Raw genomic sequence first — 25,971 nt, 5'->3', positions numbered from 1 at the left:
TACAGAAATGGAATAAAGAAATATGGGATATTAATAAAGAGATAAAATATTAATAAAGAAATATTAAGAGATAAAGGGTATATACATATACATGTATATATAGTTATATCAATATATGTTTATAAAACATATCTATATATTATGAAATGTATTTTATATATTTCTAAAGGAAATGAATCAGAAGCAATTAGATGATGCTGAGATGTCCACGAAGAAAGAGTATTCAGCCTGTTTACAGCTTGTTTATGTGTTGTCTCTCCCATTAGATTGGAAGCTTCTCAAGGGCAAGGCTGCTTTTTGCCCTTTTTGCTTCCTCAGGGCTTACTTAGCACAGCGTCTCCCCTGCAAGAGGCTGGATTTACTAGATGCTAGTTCAGGACTTGACTTGAAAGTCACCTTTTTTTTTTTTATCACAGGAAATCAAGACCACAGCTATAAAGTTATGGAGAAGACTGCCAGAAAGCCTCAGCCTTTGATCTTGAGATTCTGGAGAAGGTTCTAAGGGAGGATTTAGCTGGCAGAAGTGCCAAGTGGCACATTCACTTCCCTGCCCCCAGCTTGCTGTTAGAAAGAAGCATCATTACCTTTCATTAAGAAAAGGACTGAAGATCCAGGATCCTGATTACACTTTTAATAGCAGTTAAAAAGTGAATTTCTAGCCACTTGAGCTAAATTGCAGTCCTGGACATGCAGATCCATAATCAAAGCTTCAATGAAATGTGTACTTTTAGGAACTATGACAAGCATAGAAAACTTTAAAAAGGCTTGGGCAGCCTCTGAGCCTGGAGTCAAGAAGACTTGAGTTCTAATCCAGCCTCAGATACAGACCAGCTGTGTGACTCTGAATAAGTCATTTAACCTCTGGCTGCCTCAGTATTTTCAACTGTTAAATGGAGATTAATAAGATAATTAATAATAATACCTGTCTCTCAGAGCAGTTGTGAGAATACAATGAGATATTTGTAAAAATCCTTCACAAATCTAAAAGTGCTGGAGAGATATCATCTATCATTACTATTAATAAAATAAACTAAAACTTGACTTTCACCTAGAAGTCTCAGGGAGGTTATTGTTCCTTATTAAGCTTGCTTTCCATCAGCTGCTCACATTCTGCCCTACATCTCTTAATTTCTCTTTTCGGGACTTTGAGTCTAGCTCTGTTGGGACGTTTGAATAGTGTGGGTGTCTAAGAGACATAACATTAGCACACAGGATGGCTGCTAGCACAGGTTTGCTCTTCATCTGGTTAGACAGGAAAGTCAAAGGGGTTAACAATCTTTATTCTAGTCTAGTTTTCTCACAAGGGTTGCTGAGCACAATTACAGCGTTCCCTCGTCACCCTTCTTGCAGGGCCTGGGGGGAAAGGAGGCAACTAGCCCTATGTCTTGATGGGGTCAATTGAGGCAGGCTCAGCTTGTGAATTTCCTAAATCCCCTCAGACCACAATGAGGGCCAGTTGGGGCAAACACAGATTCCCACCAAGCCTTGATGGGGGCATTCCAGCTTGTGCATTCAACCCTAAAGATTCCCCACTCACTAACCAGTGCCCACCTGCTTTATAGAGTGTCAGACAAAGAAGGCATATTGGCAGCAATAGCCTCACAAGTTTACATCACCTCATGCCTTTGTCTCACTGAGTAGCTGCAGTGAATACTTACAATTTAAGCACAAATGTTTATATTATTTGTCATTATATAATGCTGAGCAAGCGTGGTGGAGATGTTTTGAACCATGAGCCTGGGAAATAGAGATTTTTATGGCCATGGATCCTGGGAAACTGCGCTCTAAGAAAGAATAACAAAAATCTACCTTACATACGCTAAAATCCACCTTACTTATAGGGGGTCTCTGGGAAAATCCCTGCTCCCCTTCAGCGTGCCCATACCCTAGCCCCAAGAATAGCTGTGTTCTCAGGACCCCCGCCTCCATGGGACGAGCAGGCATTAATGGGTTGCCACACATCCCAGATCTCATCACATTATCTTTCTCCCAAACCCTCCCCTCTTTCTAGCTCTTACTGTCAAGGATACCATCATTTTCCCAGTCACTCAGACTCACAAGCTAAGTTCCAGCTTTGCTCTTCCTCACCTCTCATATCCAACCTGTTGCCAAATCTTGTCATTTCTACCTCCTCGACCTTTTACTACCTTTACTTAGGCCCCAACGACTCTCACTTGGACTAATGCAAAGCCTCCTCGTTGACTCCCCTGCCTTAAGTCTCTGCCTCCCAGCCCATCCTCCACACAGCTGCCTAACGGATCTTCCTAAAGTACAAGTCTGATCCTGCCACTTTCCTTAATAAACCCCAATGGCTTCCCATTGACTCTAGGATCAAGTGTTATTTCATCTTGTTAAAATTTCTATTTTTGTATAAGTTTTATAATGCTCCTGGTTCTTAGTAGAGCTTGGTCAGGCATTGAAGATGCCAAGGCCATCCACTGCATGACCTTTGTCCTGCCACTGGACTTTGATGACTCAGGGAGAGAGAGTGAGGCTGAAGACTGTGTGCAACTCTGCTTGTTAGAAAAATAATACACAGGAGGCACTGGAGGTTTGGACTCCAGCCTCTGACAGGTTCACTCTTGATCTGGTCAGATAGGAAAGAGAGCTTCAAAGGGGTTATTAATAAGCTTTATTATGGTCTAGTCTTCTCTAACACAGTATTGTTGGTAATGGAAGCACCATAAACTCCTACAGTATTCCCTAATCACCCTTCTCACGGGGGCTGGCGAGAAGGGGGGGTGGCAACTACCCCTATGTCTCGATGGGGTCAGTAGAGATGGGCACAACTTGTGCATTCAACCCTAAAGGGTTCCCCTAAATTCCCTCAAGCCTCAGTGGGGCCTGGTTGAGGCAAACACAGATTCCCCCCAAGCCTTGAAGGACATTCCAGCTTGAGCATTCAACCATAAAGGTTCCCCAACTCACTGACCACCTGCTTCATAGGGCAACAGACAAAGAGGAACAATACCCTCACAATTTTACATCACCTCATCCCTATATCTCACTGCGCAGTCACAGTGGATGTTTATAGTTTCGGCACACATGTTTATATTATTTATCCTCATATAATGCTGCACAAGTGTGGTGGAGATGTTTTGAACCATGGGAACTCACATCCAATACCTGGGAAACAGATTGTTATGGCCACAGATCCTGGGAAACTGAACTCTAAGAAATAATAACAAAAATCCACTTCACACACACTAAAATCCACCTCACTTACACTGCCCCACTTAAATCCCTTTCACACACAACTCAAACCATCACCATGATAGAACAGACAATAACAACAGCAGTATAATTTTATATGATAATAATATATTTTTATTATTTATTTATAACTTATAATTTTATATATTAATAATATAACTGCAGTACATAATTTTTAAATAAATAGATATATACATGGGGGGGTGATCAAAAAATTTTTACTGCAAGGGGTATTTGAACAAAAAATATGGAGACCATTGATCGTTGCATGGTTAGAGCCCTGGACCTGGAGTTAGGAAGACCCCAGTTCAAATCTTGCCTCAGACATTTGTTAGCTACGTGAGGCTCTCCTTAATCTTTCCCTCTATGTAAAAGGATGATAATAATAGGACCTAGCTTCCAGGGTTGTTTGGAGGATCAATGAGATAACATGGGTAAAGCGTTATGTCAGCTTTAAAGTATTACCTTAATATTGACTACTATGGATTAAAAGGTAAAAAGCTCAGAGCCAAATCCTGATCTCGGAGGTATTTCGGTACAGACCTCCCACCAAGTTGTAATTAAACCATTAATAACTTGTGTGGGAGTCTGGCCACGATTGTCTAATTCCTGTATCTCCATGTCCCCTCAGAATCATAACAGATATTTTATTAGATGCTTCGCTAAAATCTAGGTGAACTTAAAGGTTTGGGCTCCTATCCCCCAGAAGGAGATGGGATAGAAAGCTACTTAATACGTAATATGAATGGGATATAGGACAAGTATTGTAAAGGAATAGGGTACAGGGAGAGAGGCAATCTTCGAATGGTAAACAGAGCTGGTCTCAAAGCCAGTGATTGGATGGCCGACTCCACATGTCATTTGATCTCTCAGTGCCCCAGGCAACTCTAAAAGGTCATGGGTTGCAGAGAAGATCCTAGGATCATAGATTTAGAGAGAAAGGATGTCAGAGTCCATTATAGCCAACTTCTTCATTTTACAGATGTGATGAATGGAAAGTCCGAGAGACATACTTTTTTTTTTTGAGGGGGGAAGGTGAGGCAATTGGGGTTAAGTGACTTGCCTGAGGTCACATAGCTAGTAAGTGTGTCAAGTGTCTGAGGCTGGATTTGAACTCAGGTCCTCTTGACTCCAGGGCCTGTGCTCTACTCACTGAGCCACCTAGCTGCCCTGAGACATACTTTCTGGGTAATTAATATTCAATTTATTGATTATGGCTAGCAAATAATTAACAAAATGAGGTCAGTGGCACTCTCGGGAACCAAAGATGATCCTTCCCTCCCTCCCCCCCAGTTTAAATACCCTTGGAAGAGTGGGTGTTCCCAACAGGTGGCAATCAACTCTGATGGGTTAACAATTAATAAGAGAATGAATATTATAATGAGAAGTGGGCCTAGTCTAAGGAGGGGCTGGATATCTGACTCTAATTATGTCCACCTTGGACAAAGAGATCTCTACACAGATCACCTCTGCCTTGAGCAATCTAGACAAAGGATCTATTCTCCACCGCAGTCCTATGTAAGCAGAACATAATGGGCCGGGGATTTACTTAGATTAGATGGGCTTTACCCTTTAATCAGAAATAAACTTTCCCAGTTGGGTGAAGTTCTCCCCAAGATTGAGGATAATGTTAACCCAATTTCATCATCAGCTTTCTTCTTCCAAGGGTGCTTTGACCTAGTGGAGAATGAGGAACTAGAAAGGGAAAAAACCCTGAATCTCTTGATATTAATTGGTTATTAATATGAGAGAAAAATAATCATTTCTCTCGCAGATGAGGAAATAGGCTGAGAGAATAACTTGCCCAGAGTCACACAGTTAGTAAATGTCTGATGCTGGATTTGAATTCACTTCTTCCAACTCCAAACCCAACACTTTAATCACTGAGCTATCTAGTTGCCAACTTGTATTAGTAGAGGGGTCTTCTTCATGGGGGAGGGGGCTTCTCTATCTCAAAGAACTCACAGGTCTGGTCCCTGTTCTGATCTCTTTGGAATAGAGATTTTTATTTCCTACACACAAAAGATGGAAAGGATGCAGTAACTTAACCTACAACTACTGTTATAACCTCTGAGGAGGCTGATACTTAAACTTTGTCTCAACATGAAACTACTTGCAGGGATGCTGCTGATTAGGCATATTACATTTCACCTCAGCTTGGCACTGTCTCTCCCAAAGACTGTGTTTTGAGCCAGGTTAGGGCTCCCCTTTTCAGAGGGTGTCTTCCCACCCCTTGCCAAGAGATAAGAAACAGAGCACACCCTTTGCCCAACCTTAAGAGTTGAAGTAAGAGTCCAAGCCAAAAGCCATCTATTCTTTTTAAAGGTCCATGGAGCCATTATTTGAGAATCTGATCTAAGATGAGAGGGGTTAACAGGGAGAGGGAGAGGGACTCTGAACTGGGGGAGTCACAGGGGACCTCAGGTTTGAACGATCATTCAAGGAAGAGTTAACAAGAGGATGCTATAAATGCAAACCATTTACCTATTTTTTTTTCTTTCTGTACTCTGGGATTACTTCCAAACTAGCTGCCTTCCTTCATTGCCCTAGAACAATGAAGCTATTAATCTTGCCATGTACTTTTAAAACTTTTATAAAATCTAATCCTTATTTTTCCTTAAAACAAATTCTACAGAGTAGTACCCTAAAACTTACTAAGATATTTCAGAAGGGAGTGAGTTCTTGGAATCACCCCCAAAGTCCCAGGAGTTCTCCCCTGCAATCTTAAAAATGATTAATCTTCAAATTTCCAAGATCTGCTTAGATGTTTTTAGTGGTTCTACAAACTTTGATTATATGACTTCTTTTTTTGTGTGTGTAATTCCACAACAACTAAAGCTAAAATGACAGAAAAAAAATGTCTCACAGGTTTTTTCCCCCTTATAATCTATTCTGCAGAAAGCCTAAAGTGGAAGTTAGTCCTGGGACAATTGCTTCAACTACGAAAGTTCATGAATCTTTCCCAGTGTTCTAAATTCTTTGACTACAGCCCTTAGAAGCTTTTCTGGATGGTTCCATTTAAATCTTTCAAGGTAACAGAATCTAGCTCACAACACAAACGCAACACAGACATTTTACATTTTACAAAGACACAAACACAGATAAAACGACAAGACAGATAACAAACCAGACACAGAAGGTTTTAATAAAGCACAAAGTCATAATCCATACAGAGGCATACAGTTACTGAGGTGTGCAGTTTCAACTTTATAGAGGTGTGCAGTTAAAAAAAATGGATGCACACACAGAGGGACAAGAGGCACACATTTACAATTTTACAGAGGTGTGCAGTAAAACAAAACAAAACAAAAAAACACAACACAAATCAGCAGAGGCATACAGAGAGGCCAATTAACAGAAGTGTGCAGTTTAAGAACGAATATCCTTACCAGAGTGATCTGAGATGAACTGGGTTACTGGAGGGGCCCTGGAGTTTTCTTCACAAAGAATGGAAAACTTGACCAAGGCGGGAGCTTGGAGGATTGGAGCTGGTGGAAGCAATACAAGAATTATGTGATTTGGCCAGAGGGTGAGATCATCCAGAGCATGAGTGCAAAGGATTGCTGTTAGGCCAAGCTCAGGGCATGGCTTGACCTTAGCTCTGGAAAACAGGATGTATCCTAATAGTATCTTGACACCAAGCCCACCTATATCCTTTAATGCTAACTCACTGCATGGTCAAAAGCAGCCAGGGGGATTCTTCATCTCCAATGTGTCTAAGTGCTGAGCCAGCCCACATGGTCAGCCAGGGCCAGGGAGGGCAACTCTGAGCATGCTTCATGTGGTATGGCCCTCCTTATAATTCTATAACCAGTATCCCCTACAAAGGAATCAGGTACTATCACATCTGGGTCACGTAAGCAATCATCCCAGGCGTATAGAATGTGACAAGTCACACAATAACAGTCTCTCGCAACAGATCCATGGAATATGTTGGTCTAGGCTAATGAAATCCCTGTGACCAGTGACCCCCCACCCCGGTTTTGGCTTAGTGAAACAGTATAATATGAACTAAATGAATGTTTGCTGGCTGACCGACTGACCTCTGTGCTGCCATCGGTCTTCCTGTCAGGAGGATGCCAGAGCATAGGGCCATTGCTTCATGGGTACAGTGTATACAGAGCACTGGACTTGGCAGTCGGGACACCTGACCCTGCCTCCCTCACTTACTGTGTGACCTTGGACAAGTCAGCTCATTTCTCTGAGTTTCAGTTCCATTCTTCGTCAACTGGGGATAACACTACTTGACCTCTTAGGTACCAAGATTGTTGTGAAGAAAGTGCTTTGTAAACCAAAAGTGTCACAGAAATAGAGATTGCTGCTATATCAGAACAAAACAAGTTTGCCTTGTCTAGTTGTTAGATTTGTACTTGTTTACACACTGTATCTTTCCATGAGAATGGAGGCTCCTTGAGGGCAGGCAGGACCTATTTTTCATTTTGTCTAGTATAATGCCTTTCACGCAGCTTTTATTAAGCACTTACTATGTACTAGGCACTGAGCTATGTGCTTGGGACAGAAATAAATAAGCAACAGTCCCTGCCCTCATTCTAATGGTGGAAGAAACTCCGTAAAAGGGAGTTAGAAAGCAGGAGGGCAGGGTGTAGACACACTGAAGTATCATTTGAAAATAACTTGGTGGCCTGGTTCCAGGTAAGACAAAGTGAGTTTGCCTATCAGAGACCAAGGTCCACTGGACTAGATTGTCCTGTTCCTTTTATTTTAACAGGTGACTGGGAGATGGACACACTAACAGGGAACAGGGAATTAATCAAATCAACATTGTGTGCTGTGAGTACCTTGCCCCACTGCAGGGATCAAGGCAATGCCTGGGCCAGCCAGATCCAAGTTCAGGAGGCTGGGCCCCAGTCTCCAATGAGAGTGCAGGTCCAAGGTTGGGGAGGGAGTGGGTGGTTTCACATGGAGCAGCCAGGTGAGAACTGGGCCCTCTGCTCCATACTGTGGGCCTGGGGAGCCATCATTCTGGACAGATCTGTGCTGGTCTCCCCCTCCTCTCCTCCTCAACAAATATCCTGCTTCTAGTGGCAGAGAAACTCAGTTCCAATCCTGGCTCCATTCCTTACTCCCTGGGTGACCTTGGGCGCCTCTTTTTTTTTTTGGAGGGGTGAAGGCAGGGCAATTGGGGTTAAGTGACTTGCCCAAAGTCACACAGCTGGTAAATGTGTCAAGTGTCTGAGGCTGGATTTGAGCTCAGGTCCTCCTGACTCCAGGGCTGGTGCTCTACTCACTGAGCCACTAGCTGCCCCCCTGGGAAAGCCTCTTAACCTCAGTTTCCTCATCTGTAAAATGGGGGGTGGGATTGGTCTGTGGGATTCCTTCTAGCTATGGACATCTGAGATCCTGTGAACATGCCGGAATCTATGTTGAGCCTTTAAAAGTGCTATAAGGGCAGAGGATGAAGAGGGGATTGGAGTGATCTGGGGAAAGCTTCTTGGAGGAGGTGAGCCTTCAAGGAGGGGTGAGAGTTTTTGTGTTTTCCACGAATAAGCAAAGTGTATTTATAGGTCGGTGAAAACAAAAGGAACTGAAATCAGGGCTCTTGGGAGATAAGGACAAGCCTTTATGGACCCCTGTGGTCCAGAAGCCTGCTTGGCCTCTGTGCCTGTAATGGCAAGCAAAGTGGGACTTTTTGCTGCTTTTTCTTTCGGAGTGCTTCTCAGCACTAAGGCAATCAAGTGCCTTTGATTGAGTCTTGCTTTTGTTTCAATCAAGAGTCTTTGACTGAATCAAGAGTCTTTGACAACCTGCTTAAGTCACAAGAAAGCCTAAGTCACATGAGTTTAAGTCACGTGGTTGTGATGCCCTCTGTGGCCTGATGCTAAAGAAGTGTGTATATACTCAGAAGTTAGCATTTTGCTTCGGGGGGTGGGGGGGGCTCACTTATAGGGAGTGTTTCTGTGATTTGGCCAGAGGCGACTCTGGGTAGCCCTTAAGGAGTCCCCCTCTTGCCCCTGGCTTTGAAAACCCAGATGTTGGTGCTTCTCTCTTTGGTAACTATGTATGTATTGCCATCAACAGCCAGCTAGAAGTCCTGTCTGCTGATTTGTGTTATTTGCTCTGTTTATGTAGTTTCTGTTTGTAATTTCTGTTTGTGTTTGCTCTGAAATTCAGGGTGCTGACTTTTCCCCAATGATGTATGTGTGTTTAATTGAAGTGAGATTGTAAACCCCTTAAAGTTGCTTTCCTTAGAAAAGCAGATGAAAGAACCTGTGCTAGCCACCCTCCTGTGTGCTGGTGTTGTTGGCTTTATACCTCTACAGTAGCTGCAAGTAACGTTGCTGTTACAGTCCCTTAAAGACATTCGCTTGGACAGGCTAACCAGGGGGTTAAATCCAAACCAGCTTCTCAGGACAGGCTTCTTTTTGAGGCTCTTGGGGGACCTTAGCTCCTCTCTATACCTTCCCTCTGTTATTCCTCTGTAGCTCCCAGCGGCTGGAGCAGGTCCTCTTCTGCCTGCCTCTGAAGTCTACCAGTCTGCTTTTCACTCTTGCCCGTCTTCGTAGCTCCCAGCAAGGGTTACAGGCTGCTTTATTTCCCAGAGAGCTAGATCTAGACCCCCAAATTGGGCTTGGTCATGGTGATCTCCTGGCTAAGGTCCTTTCTCCCCGGCACCCTTGTCATGGCTTTCCCACCAGTGTTAGTGCTTTCCACAGGTGCAGAGACTTAATAGACTGAGGCTGTTCAATTCTGTGCTTCTGTGACCTTTCCCCTCTTCTGGACACTCTCCAGCTTACCAATGTCCTTCCTATATGGTAGCACCTAGAAGTGAACCCAGTCCCTAGATGAGGCAGAAATAGATCAGAGGACAGAGGGACTCTGCCCTTCCTGTTTCTGGACACCATGTCCCTCTCAATGAAGCCCAAGTTTACATGGCTTTTCTTTTTGGCTGCCATAGCATGTTGTTGGCTCAAATTGAACTTGTGGTCTACTCAGTAGGATAAAGACAGACAATAAGGAGGCAGGGAAGGATTGGGAGATGGCTCAGAGCAGGACAAAATCTAGTCTCATCTGGAGAATGCTGATTAGATCTTTGGCTTGAGGAAAAAGTTTTGTGCTGCACAGTACGAAGAAAAGTTCTGATCACTTCAAGATTTTAGCCTGGGAGAGTGGAAGAATGTCAGAAATGGGACAGTTGAGAAGAAGAGCTGGTTGTTGCAAAAGGGGTTGAGTTTCATTGGAAACAACCAGATGGGATACAGATTTGGAAGCTACCATAAACAGGGTGAGGGTTGAAACCATGGGCACACAGATGACCTTTCTGTTGTTTGTTGTTGGTTACTCCGTTTGGGGTTTTCTTGTCAATGATACTGGAGTGGTTTCCTTCTCCAGCTCATTTTACAGATGAGGAAACTGAGGCTGAGAGAGCTTAAGTAACTTCCATGGGGTTACACAGCTAGCACGTGTCTGAACTCACTCCCTCACTCATTGGCGGGGGATGTGTTAGCTGTCTTCAGGTATTTGAAGGGCTATTATATGGAGCAAGAATCAGATTTGTTCTGGTTGCTTTGGCCCCAGAAACCAGAACCATGAGCAGTGGGGGAAGGTTACAATGAGACAAATTAAGGACTGTTCTCAGGAAAAATCTCTTAACAATTAAGAGTTGTCCCAAAGTGGAAGATTTTGCCTCAGGAGGTGGTAGGCTTCCCCCTTACTGGAGTCTTTAAGCAGAAGCTGGGCGATCATTTGTTGGATACATTATGATAGGGGCTGACTCTTGTCTTGCCACTGTACTGTGATGACTCTGGAGGAGAGAGTGAGGCTGATGACTTTGAGGGGCTCTGCCTCGTTTAAATCCAGTTTACGACATCACCCTCATGATGTCATTGGTCCTCTTGCAGAAGGAAGAATGAACAACAAGTGTTTGTACTGGAGTCTTCCTGACTCCATGTCTAATGCCCTATCCACCATGTGATAGACTCCAGGTAGGTAAGTATGGCTGTGGAATATTATACCTACTGCCAGATATGACTGGGTTGTTGGTTTGAGGCAATGGGGTGGTACAGTGGATAGTGTTGGTTTTGGAGTCAGGAAATTCTGAGTTCAAATTTGCCCTGTGTGATCCTGGGCAAAACATTTAATTTCTCTGTGCCCCAATTTCCTCATTTTACTAATGGGGAACAATTTCAGGATTGTTGTAAGGATCATATGAGATACGTATTAGCAAAATGCCACATAAATGCTAGCTCTGTTACTATTATTGGTTTTCTCCCCTCTCTCTTTTAAATTTTTTGTTACAAGAGGTAACTCCCCAGGTAAGGGAGGAGGAAAGATATGTAAAGAAATATTTATTAAGGGCCTGTTGTGTGCTGTGTTAGAGTTACAAAAAGAGGCAAAAGATGTTCCCTGCCCTCAAGGAGCTTACAATCTAATGAAAATAAATGTAATTTTAAAAGATACATCAATAAAAATGAGATTAAATTTAAAAAACACATGCCCTATGAGAAGCTTACAAACTAATAGTAAAGCTAAAATATTTTAGCTTTCATAAGTAGCCTGTAAGACAGAATCAGCTAGGTGGTGAAGTGGATAGAGTGCAGGCCTGGAGTCAGGAAGACCTTCAGCTTCATGAGTTCAAATCCAGCCTCAGCCACTTATCAAGGGTGTGACCCTGGGCAAGTTACTTAACCTTGTTTGCCGCAGTCTCCGGAGAAAGAAATAGCAAACCATTCCAACATCTTTGCCAAGAAAACCCCAAATGGGGTCACACGACGAGTCAGATATGACCGAAAAACGACAGAAAAACCTAACCACGACACAAATGTGAACATGACAAGCACATATGAAAGATATAAAATGAGAATTCCAAGGAGGGAGACAATACTGCACTTTTGTTTGGGAAGGGAGGGAGAGCTCAGGGAAGGCTCCCTGGAAGAGGTCAAAGTGGCACTGGGTATTCACAGCATGGGATGTGTAGGTGGTACCACTGAATAAACATGGAATTGAGTCGTTGAACAGAACCGATAGAGGGAAGTTGTGTGTGGTGGGGAATCTCAGGCATAGACAAAGGGATGATTAAAGACAAGAAAAGCAAAACAGGCTTCTGCCTGGATAATTTTAATTTGTGGGGGCTAGGGAAGAAAGCCCTCTTTCCTTCATTTACCCCATTTTCTCCCGGATGCTTTAAACAAAATATAGGTCTGGCTTAACTGCAAACAGCCCACCGGAACGATGTTTCCGTCCTCGAGGTGTTTACAATCTATTTCATCCACCCTCAGGTGTTTCAGTAAACTCTGTCTCTCTGAGGCTCATCACTTAAAGTCCAAGCCACCCTGGCACTTGACTGACATAATTTCCTTGGAGGAAAGCAACTTCCAGGTTATGGGGTTGAAGGGGGCGGTCAGCGAGGATGCTGGAGTCACAGAGAGCGTGGGGGATCTGAGATCTGACAGGTCCTAAAATAGGTCATTCAGCAAAAGAGAAGGAATTGACTTCTGGGGGTGGCTGACAGCAGCGGAGGATGCTTTGAAGACGGTGCTGCGGCGGTGATCACAAGCGCAGCATAGGCGCGCTGTCGGTTCACCCCGGCAGGCAGAGCCCCAGAGAGCAGCTGGCGGCTTCTCCCTCCAAGAGAGCTGGTATTTGTAAAGCACTTGGCACCACCCTGCACGTTCCGTTCCATGCGCTTAAGAAGCAGTTATGGATTAATTGCACGCGCACCTGCGCACAAGGCAGGCCTAACTCAGGAACCAGCGGGGGGAGGGGGGCGGGGGGAAAATGAGCGGCGGCGCGCACGCGCACGTAGAAGCGCACCAAGTAGGAGGGTGTGAGGTCAAGGAGGGGCTCCGAGCCAGAATCCAGACTCGCGCACGCGCAATCCATCCCCAGGGCGCGAGATGGGCGGGAGCTTGTGTCCCCGAATCTGGGCTCGGCTCCTTCTGATGACGTAAGCGTTGCCACGCCTCCTCCCCGCCCATGCTCCGCCCCCTCCAGGAGCCAGCGCTTTTCTGTTAGTCGGCCTGCTGCGTCCGTCAGTCGAGTGGGTCGTGTCAGTTGTGTCAGTGGTTCAGCGCCCTCTCTCTCACCATGGCCGCCGCCCTCCCGACGCTGAGAGACCCCCTCCCGCGAGTGTTCGTGGTGGGAGTGGGGATGACCAAGGTAACCCGGCCCTACCCTCGGGGAGCTTACAGTCTAATGGGGGAGGCGGCGTGAAAACGGCTGCGTCCGGGATAAATTGGGGATCATTAACAGGAAGGAAGGCGCTGGAATAAGAGGGGTGGGCGAAGGCCTCCTGTAGGAGGTGGGAGGGCACTCCAGGCATGGGGCACAGCCAGGGAAAATGCCCGGAGTCTGGAGCGGGAGCGTGGAACAGCACCGAGGCCGGTGTTCCATGGAGGGAGTGAAGTGTAAGAAGCCTGGACGGGAGGAAGGGGCCCGGTCGTAAAGGGCTTTGAATGCCGAGTGTGTTTGCTCCTGGAGGCAATAGGGAGCCCCCGGGGTTTATTGGGGGGAGGGGGTGGTGGTGACATGATCAGACCTACGCTTAGGAGGATGGATTGGTGGGGGGAGAGACCCCTCTCCAGGAGTTATTGCAATAGTGGGGGCAATGTCACTCGTGAAAAGGGGGCGTATTCTATGCAGATACAATTAACCAGTGTTGACATCAAATTGGAAATGTCAGATGAGTGGGAGGAGTCAAGCACGAGCATTTACTGAGCACCTACTGTATGCACAGGCACAAAGTCAGACGAAAACAGTGTGGAGCTTCAGATCTGTTGGAGCCCGGTGTCAGCACATAGTAGGTTGGTGCTCAAAAGACATTTGTTAAGGAGAAAATGGGGATGGTTATACAGCGGTAGCATTTAGATCTGAGAGACTTTAGGTTTAGAACCAGGAAGGACCTTAGAGGGCATCCCATCCACCTCCCTTATTTTATAGATGAGGGTACAAAAAAACCAAAAAGGAGAAATGAGGTACTCATGGTCATACAAACTGTAAGTAACACACGCAGCCAGGCTTAAGTTTATAAGAAAAAGAGAGAATGGGAACAGCAGCAACAAGCCAGACGAGCTACAGCTGGGATTGGAATTCAGGCCGTCACATCTCAGGACGCTTTCCATTTTTATCCAAGTGACAGGGCTGGAGTTTCAATGCAGGTCTCCTGACATCAAACTCAGTGTTCTTTCCTCTGTGCCCCTAGAAAGTAACATTTGGGACCCAGAACCCCCTGGGGAAGCAAGGGGGAACCCTGGGGGGAAAAGGAACCCCGCTGTAAATGTAGTCCTTTGAAGTGGGCAAGTCTGCCAGCCGTATTGGCTTTCCTGAGGGCAGTGGGAACTACGCCAGAGTGTGGGGCAACCATGGTCAAATATTTCCTAATTATAATCTAATGGCTTTTGGGGATAGAGCTTGAGTAGATGGATTCTGGAGGCCGTTCCTTGGAGATTCAGTGGCCTTTCAGGTCTCTTCCACCCCAAACATTGTGTGATGCCCGTATGATGTTCAACATTCAGGTGATTTCTCCAGTGGATTTCACTATTGCATAAACATACAGTCAATTCCTGACGTACCAGCTGTTTGTTGCCTTCTGAATAAAGTTCACAGAGTCACAAGATTTGAGTCCAGTGACCATCCAGGCTAGGCTAGTCCAGTCCATACTTGCAGAACTCCATTGAGGAAGGAAGACCTTGGCCCCAGAGATAGCCCATGCCACACATCTCCTACTTTGAACTTGTGAGGTTGATTTCTAGAATCCACATATGAGAGACTTTATATTTGTCTTGTCTCAGTAGTTGGCCCAGTGTTTCTAGCTTGTCAGATCTCTGTGGATTCTATCCTACATCCTGTTAGTTATTCCTCCCAGCTTTTTGTCGTCTGCAGATTTGATACTTTATTTAAGGCATTGATAAAAATGTTAAGCAGTCCAGGGACAAGTTATTGTCTTTGCCACTTAACAACATAACATAGTTTTCTTGTTTATCCCTTTGTGTTTTTTTGAATGTTCTATTTTACTTTGTCTCATAGCATGATTGCAACTCCTACTTTATTGGATTCACTTGCTACATAGTAAACCTTTTCCTGTGTCCTCAGTTTTATTTTGTGTAAGTCTGTTTTTTTAAATGTATGTCTTTTAAGCAACAGATTGTAAGGTTTTGTTTTCTTATCCAACATGTTACTCTTTTTTATTTTATTGGATTGTTGAATCCATTCACATTTAAAACTTTAAGTTAGATTTATATTTTCTTCCATCTGTCTCTAATATTAAGGTTTTTTTTCAAGTTACGATTTTTTTCCTTCTGCTGTAAATGCATTATTATGTTTCTTTGGTTACTTTAATCACTTTCTTAAAAGCTTGGTTCCCATTGACTTTTTTCCCCCACTGCAGTGCCCCATATTGGGGGGCAGGGATCTTCCATTGTCTATCTCTGGAAGCAGGTTTCCCAGCTCTTCCAGGTGGGCTGGCTGCATTCCTTACATGCTCTGAGGTGGAGCTTTCATTGGCCAGGTCCCTGTTACAAAAGTTTTCCTGGTGCCTTTTGATTTCACATCAGTAATTTCTAGTTTGAAGACTCCCTTGTAACAAAGAAAACCAATCAGGCAAAACCACTTGATACTGTGACTCCATCTAAACCTGTATATAGCATTCTGCTCTAGAAGTTCCTGTCTCCTCCATTTAAGGAGTGAGGTCTTTCATGATCTATTCTTTGGGACCAGTGTTGGTCTTTAATGACAGCATTTTAGTGACCTTTTATGCCCTTCAGATTGTGTTGATGTACTTTTGGTCCTTTTTATCACACTCTTCATCAGCCTATTTCAACCCCTGATCTTGCTTCTCTGAGTTCCTCCTACTTTGTCTTTTTCCCTTGGGTTCATATGCCAGTTTCTTTCAGCCACTTCCTCATTAATGGACATTCACTTTGTTTCCATTTCTTCGCTGCCAGAGGGAGCACTGGATGAACACTTTGGTATATGTTTGGCTTGTTTCTGTCTTTTCCTTTTTTGGGGCATGCATGTGCCCAAGAGTGGGCTCAGTTTCTCAAAGGACATGAACAGTTCAGTCACTTTTCTCTCATGGCTCCAAATTGAGGTCCAGAGGAGCTGGGCTAATTGAGAGCTTTATGAACACCGGATTTGTGTTGCTGACTTTTCATCTTTGTCAGTTTGTAGGCTGTGAGGTGAAGCCTCACTTAGAGAACTTTGAGCTTCTCTACCACTAGTGATTTGGGGCTCGTTTTCCTGGCTTCCTTGTCTTGTTCTCCTTTTGGTTCTATCCTTCACCCACTTATCTGTTGTTGAACGGCACTCTGTTTTTTGTACAAGTATGGTATAAGATGCTTTATTAAATATGAACTAAACTATCTGTGCCATGTTGCCTTGCTCCCTCCAGTTTAGTGACACTCCAAAAAAAAGACTTTGGGTTAGCCTGGCATGACTTGGTTTTGATGGAGCCCGGCTGGCACCTTGTGATCGTTGCTTCCTGCTCTAGACAGACACCATCCTTTAGTGACCCATTTGAAAATTCTGCCAGAAATCAAAGTCAATGCCATTGGCTTGTAATTTGCAACTGTTCATTTTGCTTTTTTGCAAAGTAGACTTTTTTCCCTTCTCTAGTCCTTTGGTGTCTTCTTGACTCTTAGGTCCTTTCACACTGAGAGTACTCTGGCTACTTCATCTTCAAAGACTTTCAGTTCCTGAGTTTGTAGTTTATCTCAGCCAGGTGGCTTGAATTCACCAAGGACAACTAGGTCCTCTCTTAGTAGCTCCTTATTTCTATCCAGTCAGTCAGTTAACTGACATGCATTTATTAATCACCTAGTGTCAGCTCCCTGTTAGCCATCTTTGATATGAGTCATGCTTGTCTGGGCATCACGTTCACCTCTGCTCCTCTGCCCTTTGCCCCAGCAGGTGCCATGTTCTGCTCTGCTGATGCATATGTAACAACAATGTGGCTAGCAGTTGCTGTGGGGGTGAAAGACCAACACAAGACCGACAACAAGAAGGCTGCTAGCACAGGTTCTTTCTCTGATCTGCTTTACTAAGGAAAGCAACTGTAAGGAGTTAACAATCAGTTTAATCAAACATACATATATCATTCACTTAGTTGGGGGCAGGGGAGAAAGATCAGCCCCCTGAACTTCAGGGCACATACAAATAGAAATTACAAACATCAACACACGGACCTTGTCTGATTCAAATCACAATTCATAGTTGCCAGAGAAGCACCAACATCTATCTTTCTGGGTTACAAAGCTGGTGGGGAGGGTTCAATGGCTTGCCTAGTCACCCATATTCTTTCAATGAGAGTGCCCCCAAAAGTCAAACATCAACCCTGGATCTTATATACCCATCTCAGGGCCCTGGGCACTTGATTATCTCAGTGCTGAGAAGCACTCAAAGAACAGTGAAAAGTCCCATTTAGGGTGTGGGAAAGTTAGTTAATCCCTAGTACCGCCATGTACAAGTCAGTGACTCCTGATTGTCTTAGTGCCAAGAAACATTCCAACACATGATCCCACTTTACCTGCCCCATCCGGACAAAGGCCAGAATTATTAAAGGCACTTAAGAGAAGAACAGCAAAAAGCCCTGCCCTAGTTACCACTACAATATGTTGTCTCCCTCCATTACAAGGGGTGCTGCTTAAAAGCAGGGACGCTCCTGCTTTCCTCTTTGTATTCCCATCCCTTACCACTGTGCTTGGCACATAATAAGCACTTAATAAATGTTTTTTCATTCATTAATTTTGTTCTTTCTGGTCCAATGGGTGGCAAATCATTCCAAGGCTTGTTCTTTATGGAACCAGGAACTGAGGAATCTGACTATAGGGCATCTCATGCCTAGCATGCATCCACACTTTTATTAAGTGCTAATTGTGTGACCAACATTGTACTGGGCAATGCAAGAAATACAGAAGAAGTTGAGGAAGGATGTAATGCCTGCTCTTGAGCTCACTGAGAGTCTCTGTGTGAGATAAGGTTATGGGCACATGAAATCATGAAATGACTAGAAGAGGATCCACATGGTTTGGCAAGGGGTCCTTGAATTCCAAACCCAGGCATTCTTCAACAGCTTCACTTGGATGAGCCGTTTATGACCTATTGTTTCTTTTTGCTCTAAAAGCACTTGATCTTGCGGAGCCAACTTTGCAGGGCTGTGCCGGACATGCTAGCATCATTCATTCATTCATTTGTTCATTTAGTGAGCATTTGTTAAGTACTTACTATGTGTCCGGCACTGCTCAAGGATTCAAAAAAAACCTGAAATAGTCCTTCACATTCTGTGAGCGGAAAGCAGTATGTATACAGATAAATAAATGCAACGTACATACCAAGTCATTTCAGAGGTAGGAGAAGGGAAAATTGGGGAAAGGTTTGTGGAGGAACTAAGGTCTGAGTTGGCTTTGAAGGACACTGTGGATTCTGAGCTTTGGAGGGGAGGAGCAAGTGCATTCCGGGCCTGGAGACCACAGATTGTGCTAGATAGGCCTGTTTAATCAGAACTGTGTAGCTGTCGGTATATAGTACATGATCATCGCAGTAAAATGCTGTAAGTGAATCATTATTCACAGAGCTTTTTAAAATCAAATTAAAATTTTCTCAATTAACAAGCATTTCTTTTTCCCTTCCACTCCCCTTCACCCCACTTTCAACATTTTAACTCTTTTGTGTATCCTCGTACTACCTCCAGTAACCAGTAGGAGGCAGGAGACGTCACCCTTGGCAAAGCACTGCACTTCCCGGGGCTTCTATTTTCCCTTCTCTAAAATAACTACAAATGGACTCAGTGATCTTCTGAGGTTCCTTTCAACTCCAGATTCTGATTTTGTTCTGTTAATAGCTGACTGCTGTAAATAACTTTTACTTTGTTGTAAAGACAAACAGACCGATGACTTTTTAGCCTCCACCGTCAGCGGGCAGGCTCTCTTCTGGAAAGTGGCTGCCTGGTCTCAGTTTCCACTTTGAAGACTTCTCTGTCAGAGAAATGTGGGGCCTTTTTTTTTCTTTTTTGAGGAAAGATTTCTTTCTGTTCTCCCTCCCCCGACTACACAAGTTCTTTTTTATTTTTCCCCGCATTTACAAAAATTCTGAATTTTACAAATAACAGCTAAAATGAGCACTTCTGTATACACAGTAAAACAGAAAATGAGGGTTGTACATGAAACTGCAAATCTCTAGTGCGTACAGTGGTTTTTTCTTTTTAAGCATATAATAAGCAGGTTACTTTTAAAATAATGGCTTGTGGTTGATATCTTTTGTTTTGACATTGACAGAATGTCTCCCAGTACCTTTTCTCTCTTCCCCAAGAGCTATCCCATATAGCAAATAGTATGTTTTTAAAAAGAGGGAAAAAGGAAGAAAAATTCACAAAAACCAATCAAGACATCAAAAAGCCCTGAAAATATACATGATATTTTATCTATATCCATGGACCTTCTACCTCTGCAAAGAAGTGGAGTTGGGGTGTTTTCCTAAATCACTTTTTTGGGCCATGTTTGTTCTTTATAATTTTGTGACATTTACTTTTGATCGTTTTGTGGCAAACCCTACTTTTACTTGGCTGTCATTCCTTTGGTCTTCCTTCTTTCCACTTCTTTGCATTTCAAAATCATGGTTCAGTGACTCTGTTTTCTTACTTTTTCTTTCTTTTTAGGGGCAGCCCCCTCTGTAGCTTCCCTCTTTCTCCACATTCCTCTCCCCTCCCAAGAAAAAAAAAACCAAACCAAAATCTTTGTAACGCTCAAGTGTAGACAAACGAAACAGATTATCCTACTGGCTGTGCTGAGCGTGCCACCTCATTGTGCATCCTGAGTCCATTCCCACTCCCTCAAGAGGTGAGCAGCAGGCTTCGTAATCCACCCTCCAGAATCATGGCTGGTCAGTGCATTGATCAGAGTTCTTTAGACTTCCAAAGCAGTTTGTCTTTACAATGCTGTGCTGCTGTATTAATTGTTCTCCTAGGTCTGTCCATTTCCCTCCTCATCGCTTCATAAAATCTTTCCAGGTTTCCTTGAAACCATTCCTCTCAATACAGTAATATTCCATTACATTCTTATGCTCTAATTTGTTCAGTCTTTCCCCATCAAATCAATGAAAAGCCCGAAAGATGGAGTTTCTGGGTAATTAATAATTAATTATGGCCAGCAAATAATCAATAAATTGAGGTCAGTGGTTGTCTTGGAAACTAAAGAGGAATCATGGAGCTCATTCAGTGCTCAAATACCCTTGGCACGGTGGATGATCCTGACAGGTGGACATCAACTCTAGTTGGTTAACAGTTAATGAGAGAATGAATATTATAATGAGAGGTGGGCTTTTTTCTAATGAGGGGCTGGGGGATAGGACTGATCATGTCAGCACTTTTAGACAAAGAGACTCATCCCCACCTAGATCGTTATGCTTCTAGCAGTCTATACAAAAGAATCTATTCTTTTTTAATAATTAATTTATTTTTAGTTTTCAACATTCACTTTCATAAGATTTTGAGTTTTAAATTTTCTTCCTCTCCCTCTCCTCCACCCCCACCCCCAACAGCATGCAGTCTGATATAGGTTCTGCTTGTACATTCATATTAAACATATTTTCACATTAGTCATGTTGTAAAGAAGAATTAGAACTAATTGGAGGAACTATGAGAAAGAAGAAATAAAACAATAAAAGAAAAGGGTAGAAAATAGTATGCTTCCATCTGCATTCAGACTCCATAATTCTTTCTCTGGATGTAAATGGCATTTTCCATCGTGAATCTTGGAGTTGTCTTAGAATCTTGCATTGTTGAGAAGAGCTAAGTCTATCAAGTCAATCATCGCACAGTGTGGCTGTTACTGTGTACAATGTTCTCCTGGTTCTGCTCACTTCACTCACCGTCAGTTCATAGAAGTCTTTCCAGGTTTTTCTGAAGTCTGCCTGCTCATCATTTCTTATAGCCCAATAGTATTCCATTACATTCATATAACACAACTTGTTCAGCCATTCCCCAATTGATGGACATGCCCTCAATTTCCAATTCTTTACCACCACAAAAAGAGTTGCTATAAATATTTTTGTACGTGTGGGTAGAAGGATCTATTTTCCACTCAGAACAGTGGGCTAGAATTCACCCAGATTAGATTCTCTTTACCCTTTACTGTGCCAGTGGGGTGGGGTCCCCCTCAAGCTTCAGGAGGATGTTTCATTGTCAGCCCTGTCCTTCCCAAGGACTGGGCTTTGAATGAGGAAATAGAAAAGGGAAAAAACCCTGGGTGTCCCCCCCACCCATGTTAATAATTGGTTATTTATAGTTATTTCTCTCACCCAGTTGATGGACATAGAGGAAGGGTGCTTTTCCTTGTTAGGGGAGGATTCTGAGGGTGTATGTGACATCTTTTATATGTTGTTACACCCGACATAACTTTGTCTTCATTCCTGTGACCATGAATGCTTCTTATTTGAAAGCCTGGAGTGACCAAAGTGTGTCCTCCCCCTCCCCCTCCTCCTCCCCCTCCTCCTCCTCCTCCCCCTCCTCCTCCTCCTCCCCCTCCTCCTCCTCCTCCCCCTCTTCCTCCTCCCCCTCCTCCTCTTCCCCTTCCTCCTCTTCCCCCTCCCCCTCCCCCTCCTCCCCTCCCCCTCTTCCTCCTCCCCCTCCCCCTCCTCCTCCTCCTCCTCTCCTCTCCTTCCCCCATTTCTTTTCCTGTACAAATCTAACTTTCTCACCCCCCTCCTCACGGAGCCTCAGGGGTTCCTTCCATCTAATAAAAACTCTTCTGCTTTGTGGTTAAAGCCTTCACAATCTGTGCAGCAAAGAAAATGCTGTTGTTCTGTTCCCCTGCAGCTGGCCCTGAGGCTCTGCCTCCTCTTCCCCACTACCTCCTCTTCTCCTCCTGTCCCTTTCCCTCTCTCATAGCTAACTGTTAATGGCCTTTGAACTCCATAAGTAAGCAATGTTTGAATAAATTATCAATATCTTGGTTCCCTAGGTCACAGTCACTATTAAAATAAGAAAAATTACTCCCATTTCTTTATGATATATATTTCTAGCAGAAAAATTGCTTCCATTTCTTTATAATGTATATTCTAGCAGCTATGTGACCTGGTTGGAAAAATTGAGACGTGGTTCTTACACTGATTATTTTCCTCATTTTTCTAGTTTGAGAAGCCTGGGCTTCAGAATTCAGTGGACTACCCTGACATGGCGAAAGAAGCAGGTAACCAGCCCATGGAGACACTGATCTTTTGTCCTTCCTCATTTCTCGAGTAGACAGTCCCAATTCCTTGGGGGCAAGGTGGCCTAGCAGTTGGCCCTGTGGTAGCACCACCGGGAGACAGTGTCTGGGATTTAGTGGGGAGCAGGAGGGGTTGTTTCTCTTGGGCTCAGGCTGTACTTTTCAGAAGCTGCATGATCAGTCAAGTGGTTACTACTTGACTGCCCATGATCTCTGGCATCTGCAGCTGGGTGGCCCGGTGTATTGAATTGGAAATGGCACCTAATCTGTAACAGGAAATCAAGATTAACTGCCAGGTTTAGTGAAGGCAATGCTCTTGCTGTGCAGATGAGATTGAGAAGTTGAGTTATGTGTGATAAACGGGAGCATTTTTAAATTCTAGAGAAGAATATCTTTTAAATTGAGCAGTGCTTAATCTTTCTTGCTGTTGTGGACTGACCGGCAGTGTGTCAGTGAGGGGAGACCTCCAAAACGTGACTGAGTATGGACTGAAAAGCCCTAGTGGGAGTCAGGAAGACTAGTCCAGGATGAGTGATCCGAGTGCTCAGAGATTAGGAAACAGGAACTGGATAAGAAAGAAGAATTAAGAAGAAGGTGAAGAAATAAAAATGGGAGAGAACCAGTGTGCTTCAGTAGGATGGGTCCAGTGATGCTGGTAGCCCAAAGTGGAGGCTTAGCGTTTCCCTCCCCCGTTGGGCATCTTTATGTGCAAATGGCCTGTCAACCACACAGGCAGGGAAGTGTTCAGCCATTCTGCTCTCAGGATCCATCTTTCAGAACACAGCTTGTGTACCGTGCTGTCTAGCCAGAAAAGCAGACCTTGGTTCCGCTTGGTTGGAGCCTCCCATCTGGGGGCTCAGTTGGTGTTGTCCTTCTGTATCTAGGGGAAGGGGTATTTTCCCTGGAGATTTTGGAGCCTTGCCTGCTAGATATCCCTGACAGTGGGTGCCACTACTTCCTGTTCTCTGTCACACTCCTTCTCTTGAGGACCCCCTGCTCTGGGAGGGACTTTACTGGTTTTAGCTTCACTCCTTCATTCCTGGCTGTGGGTGGCACTGCTCTCATTCCCCTTTCTCCCACTTGCCTCAAGACTTCAGGGGGTTAGGGGCAGCTAGGTGACACAGTGAAAAGAGCACTGACCATGGGGTAAGGAGGACCTGAGTTCAAATCATTAGCTGTGTAATCCTGGGTAAATCAATTAACCTCATTTGCTTCCCAAAAAAGAAAAAAAATACTTCAGAGGAGTTCAAATGCTTTCTCACTAAAAGGGGTGTAGGTCACCCATTTGCCTGATTGAGGCTTCTGTGCTTTGACCTATGTTAAGGTCAACCAGCTGCTGGTTTTCTCCTTCCCTGACTTAATTTAAACTGTTCCTTAATTATTATATTCGACTGGAAACACATGTATGAAGCTTGACTCTAAGAGACTGCATGAGGGTATATTTGCTGTTTAAACTTTAGAGAACGCTAGAACTTAATTCTTGACTCAACTCAAAAAATGTGTCATGTCAGTTGACAGAAGTCTTTTTGTTAAAATCCATTTTTTCTTTCTTGTAGGGCTGAAGGCTCTGGCTGATGCCCAGATCTCTTATTCGGAAGTGGAGCAGGCATGTGTCGGCTACGTGTATGGTGAGTTAGTGGAGCTGCACGCTCTCATGGGGAGGGTCAAGAAGCCTTGTGTTCGGTCCTGCTCAGGACACTGACTGTAGTTGCATGACCCCAGGTAGGTTTCCTTGCCTTTGAACTACAATCACCTCATATGTCAAGTGGGAGCAATAATATTGTCATCAAAAAGTGAGCTGGAGCAGGAAGTGTCAGGTCGCTCCTTAAAGATGTCTATAGGCATATGAAAAAATGCTGTAGATCACTATCATTTAGAGCAATGCAAATCAGTACAGCTCTTAAGTACCATATCTCTCCTGTCAGATTGGCTAACATGACAAAACAGGAAAATGATAAATGCTGGAGAGGATGTGGGAAAATTGGAGCATTGTTACACTGTTGGTGGAGTTGTGAAATGATCCAGCCATTCTGGAGAGCAATTTGGAACTATGCCCAAAGGGCTATAAAAATGTGCATACCCTTTGACCCAGCAATACCATTCCTAAGGCTATATCCCAAAGAGATCACACAAGTAGGAAATGGACCTGTATGTACAAAAATATTTATAGCTGCTCTTTTTGTGGTGGCAAAGAGTTGGAAATCAAGAGGATGCCCATCAATTGGGGAATGGCTGAACAAGTTGTTTTATATGAATGCAATATGATGCTATTGTGCTATAAGAAATGAGGAGCAGATGGACTTCATGATAACCTGGAAAGACTTATGTGATCTGATGCTGAGTGAAGAGAGAAGAACCAGGAGAATATTATACATGATTACAGACGTACGGTATGTGTGACGACTAACTTTGATAGACTTGGCTCTTCTTAGCCATGCAAGGTTCTAAGCCAACTCGAAAAGACTCATGATGGAAAAAGTGATTCGCATCCAGAGAAGAAGAAAGAAGAAAGAGTCTGAATGCAGATTGAAGCAAACTATTCGCTCTTTTTTTTGTTTTTTTTGTTTTTGTTTTTGTTTCTGTTTTGTTTTTTCTTTCTCGTGGTTCATTCCATTGGTTATAGTTCTTCTTTACAACTTGACTATTGTGAAAATATGTTTAATGTGAAGGTATATGTAGAACCTGTATCAGATTGCATGCTGTCTTGGGTGGGGAAGGAGGAAGAGAAGGAGGGGGAGAAAATTTGAAACTCAAAAACTTGAGGAACTGAATATTGTAAATTAAAACTAAAAACAAATAAATTTTTAAAAATCACTCCAGTATCTGCCAAGAAAACCCCTGGTGGGGTCATGAGGACGTGGACCCAGCTGAACAAGCCATAGTGTGTGAGGCCTGATTTTGATAGACTTAGCCCTTCTCAGCAATGCAAGGACCTAAAATTTTTCCAAAGGACTCATGATGGAAAATGCCATCCACATCCAGAGAAAGAACTATGGAGTGAGAATAGAGAGTCAATCACACTCTTTTCTCCTTTGTTTTGTTTTCTTTCTCATGGTTCGTCACATTTATTATAATTCTTCTATGCAATTGACTAACGCAAAAATGTGTTTAAGAGGAATGTGTGTGTAGAGCCCATATGGGATTGCATGCTGTCTTGAGGAGGGAGCGGGGAGGGAAGGGGGAGGAAAGGGGAGAAAATGTAGAACTTGTGAATGTTGAAAACTAAAAATAAATAAATTAAATATTTTAAAAATACTTAAAAAAAAAAGAAATGAAAGAGGCCAGAGGTGGCTCAGAAGCCTCAGGCCTAAGTATCATAAGTACTTTCTTCAGAAAGAGATTTGGAAGGCATTAAACATGGTGGGCACCAAATATCACAAAAAGTGAAAATGATTACTTCTAAACTGACGATCAGTTGAGTTTTTGTGTTGGCCCACTTCTGAATCAATCATGTGCTGTCAAACCATTGACTGGTTAGAGCAAGGGTCACGTTACATTAGAAAATTAAGAAGCTGAGAGATGATGGTCCGAGCATGACCAGTTTGTTAGTCTAGCAGTAACCAATAAATTGGATCTTTGGCCTCTCAACAACCAAAAACTCCAA

General features: G+C 43.7%; 1 protein-coding gene across 1 annotated transcript in view; it reads left to right on the top strand.

The window, feature by feature from the left end:
• The first annotated feature begins 13,181 nt into the window (after positions 1-13,181).
• SCP2 (sterol carrier protein 2) overlaps positions 13,182-25,971 on the top strand; it is a 74,065-nt gene continuing 61,275 nt past the window's right edge. Inside the window, exons 1-3 of the mRNA XM_036756802.1 lie at positions 13,182-13,329; positions 22,292-22,349; positions 23,924-23,995. Of these exons, the coding sequence (XP_036612697.1) occupies positions 13,258-13,329; positions 22,292-22,349; positions 23,924-23,995 (202 nt within the window). The 5' untranslated portion in view covers positions 13,182-13,257. The remainder of the gene's footprint in view (positions 13,330-22,291; positions 22,350-23,923; positions 23,996-25,971) is intronic.

The sequence above is a fragment of the Trichosurus vulpecula genome, chromosome 4 (assembly GCF_011100635.1).
Source record: "Trichosurus vulpecula isolate mTriVul1 chromosome 4, mTriVul1.pri, whole genome shotgun sequence".
Classification (NCBI taxonomy): domain Eukaryota; kingdom Metazoa; phylum Chordata; class Mammalia; order Diprotodontia; family Phalangeridae; genus Trichosurus; species Trichosurus vulpecula.
This window is presented reverse-complemented; position numbering and strand designations above follow the sequence as displayed.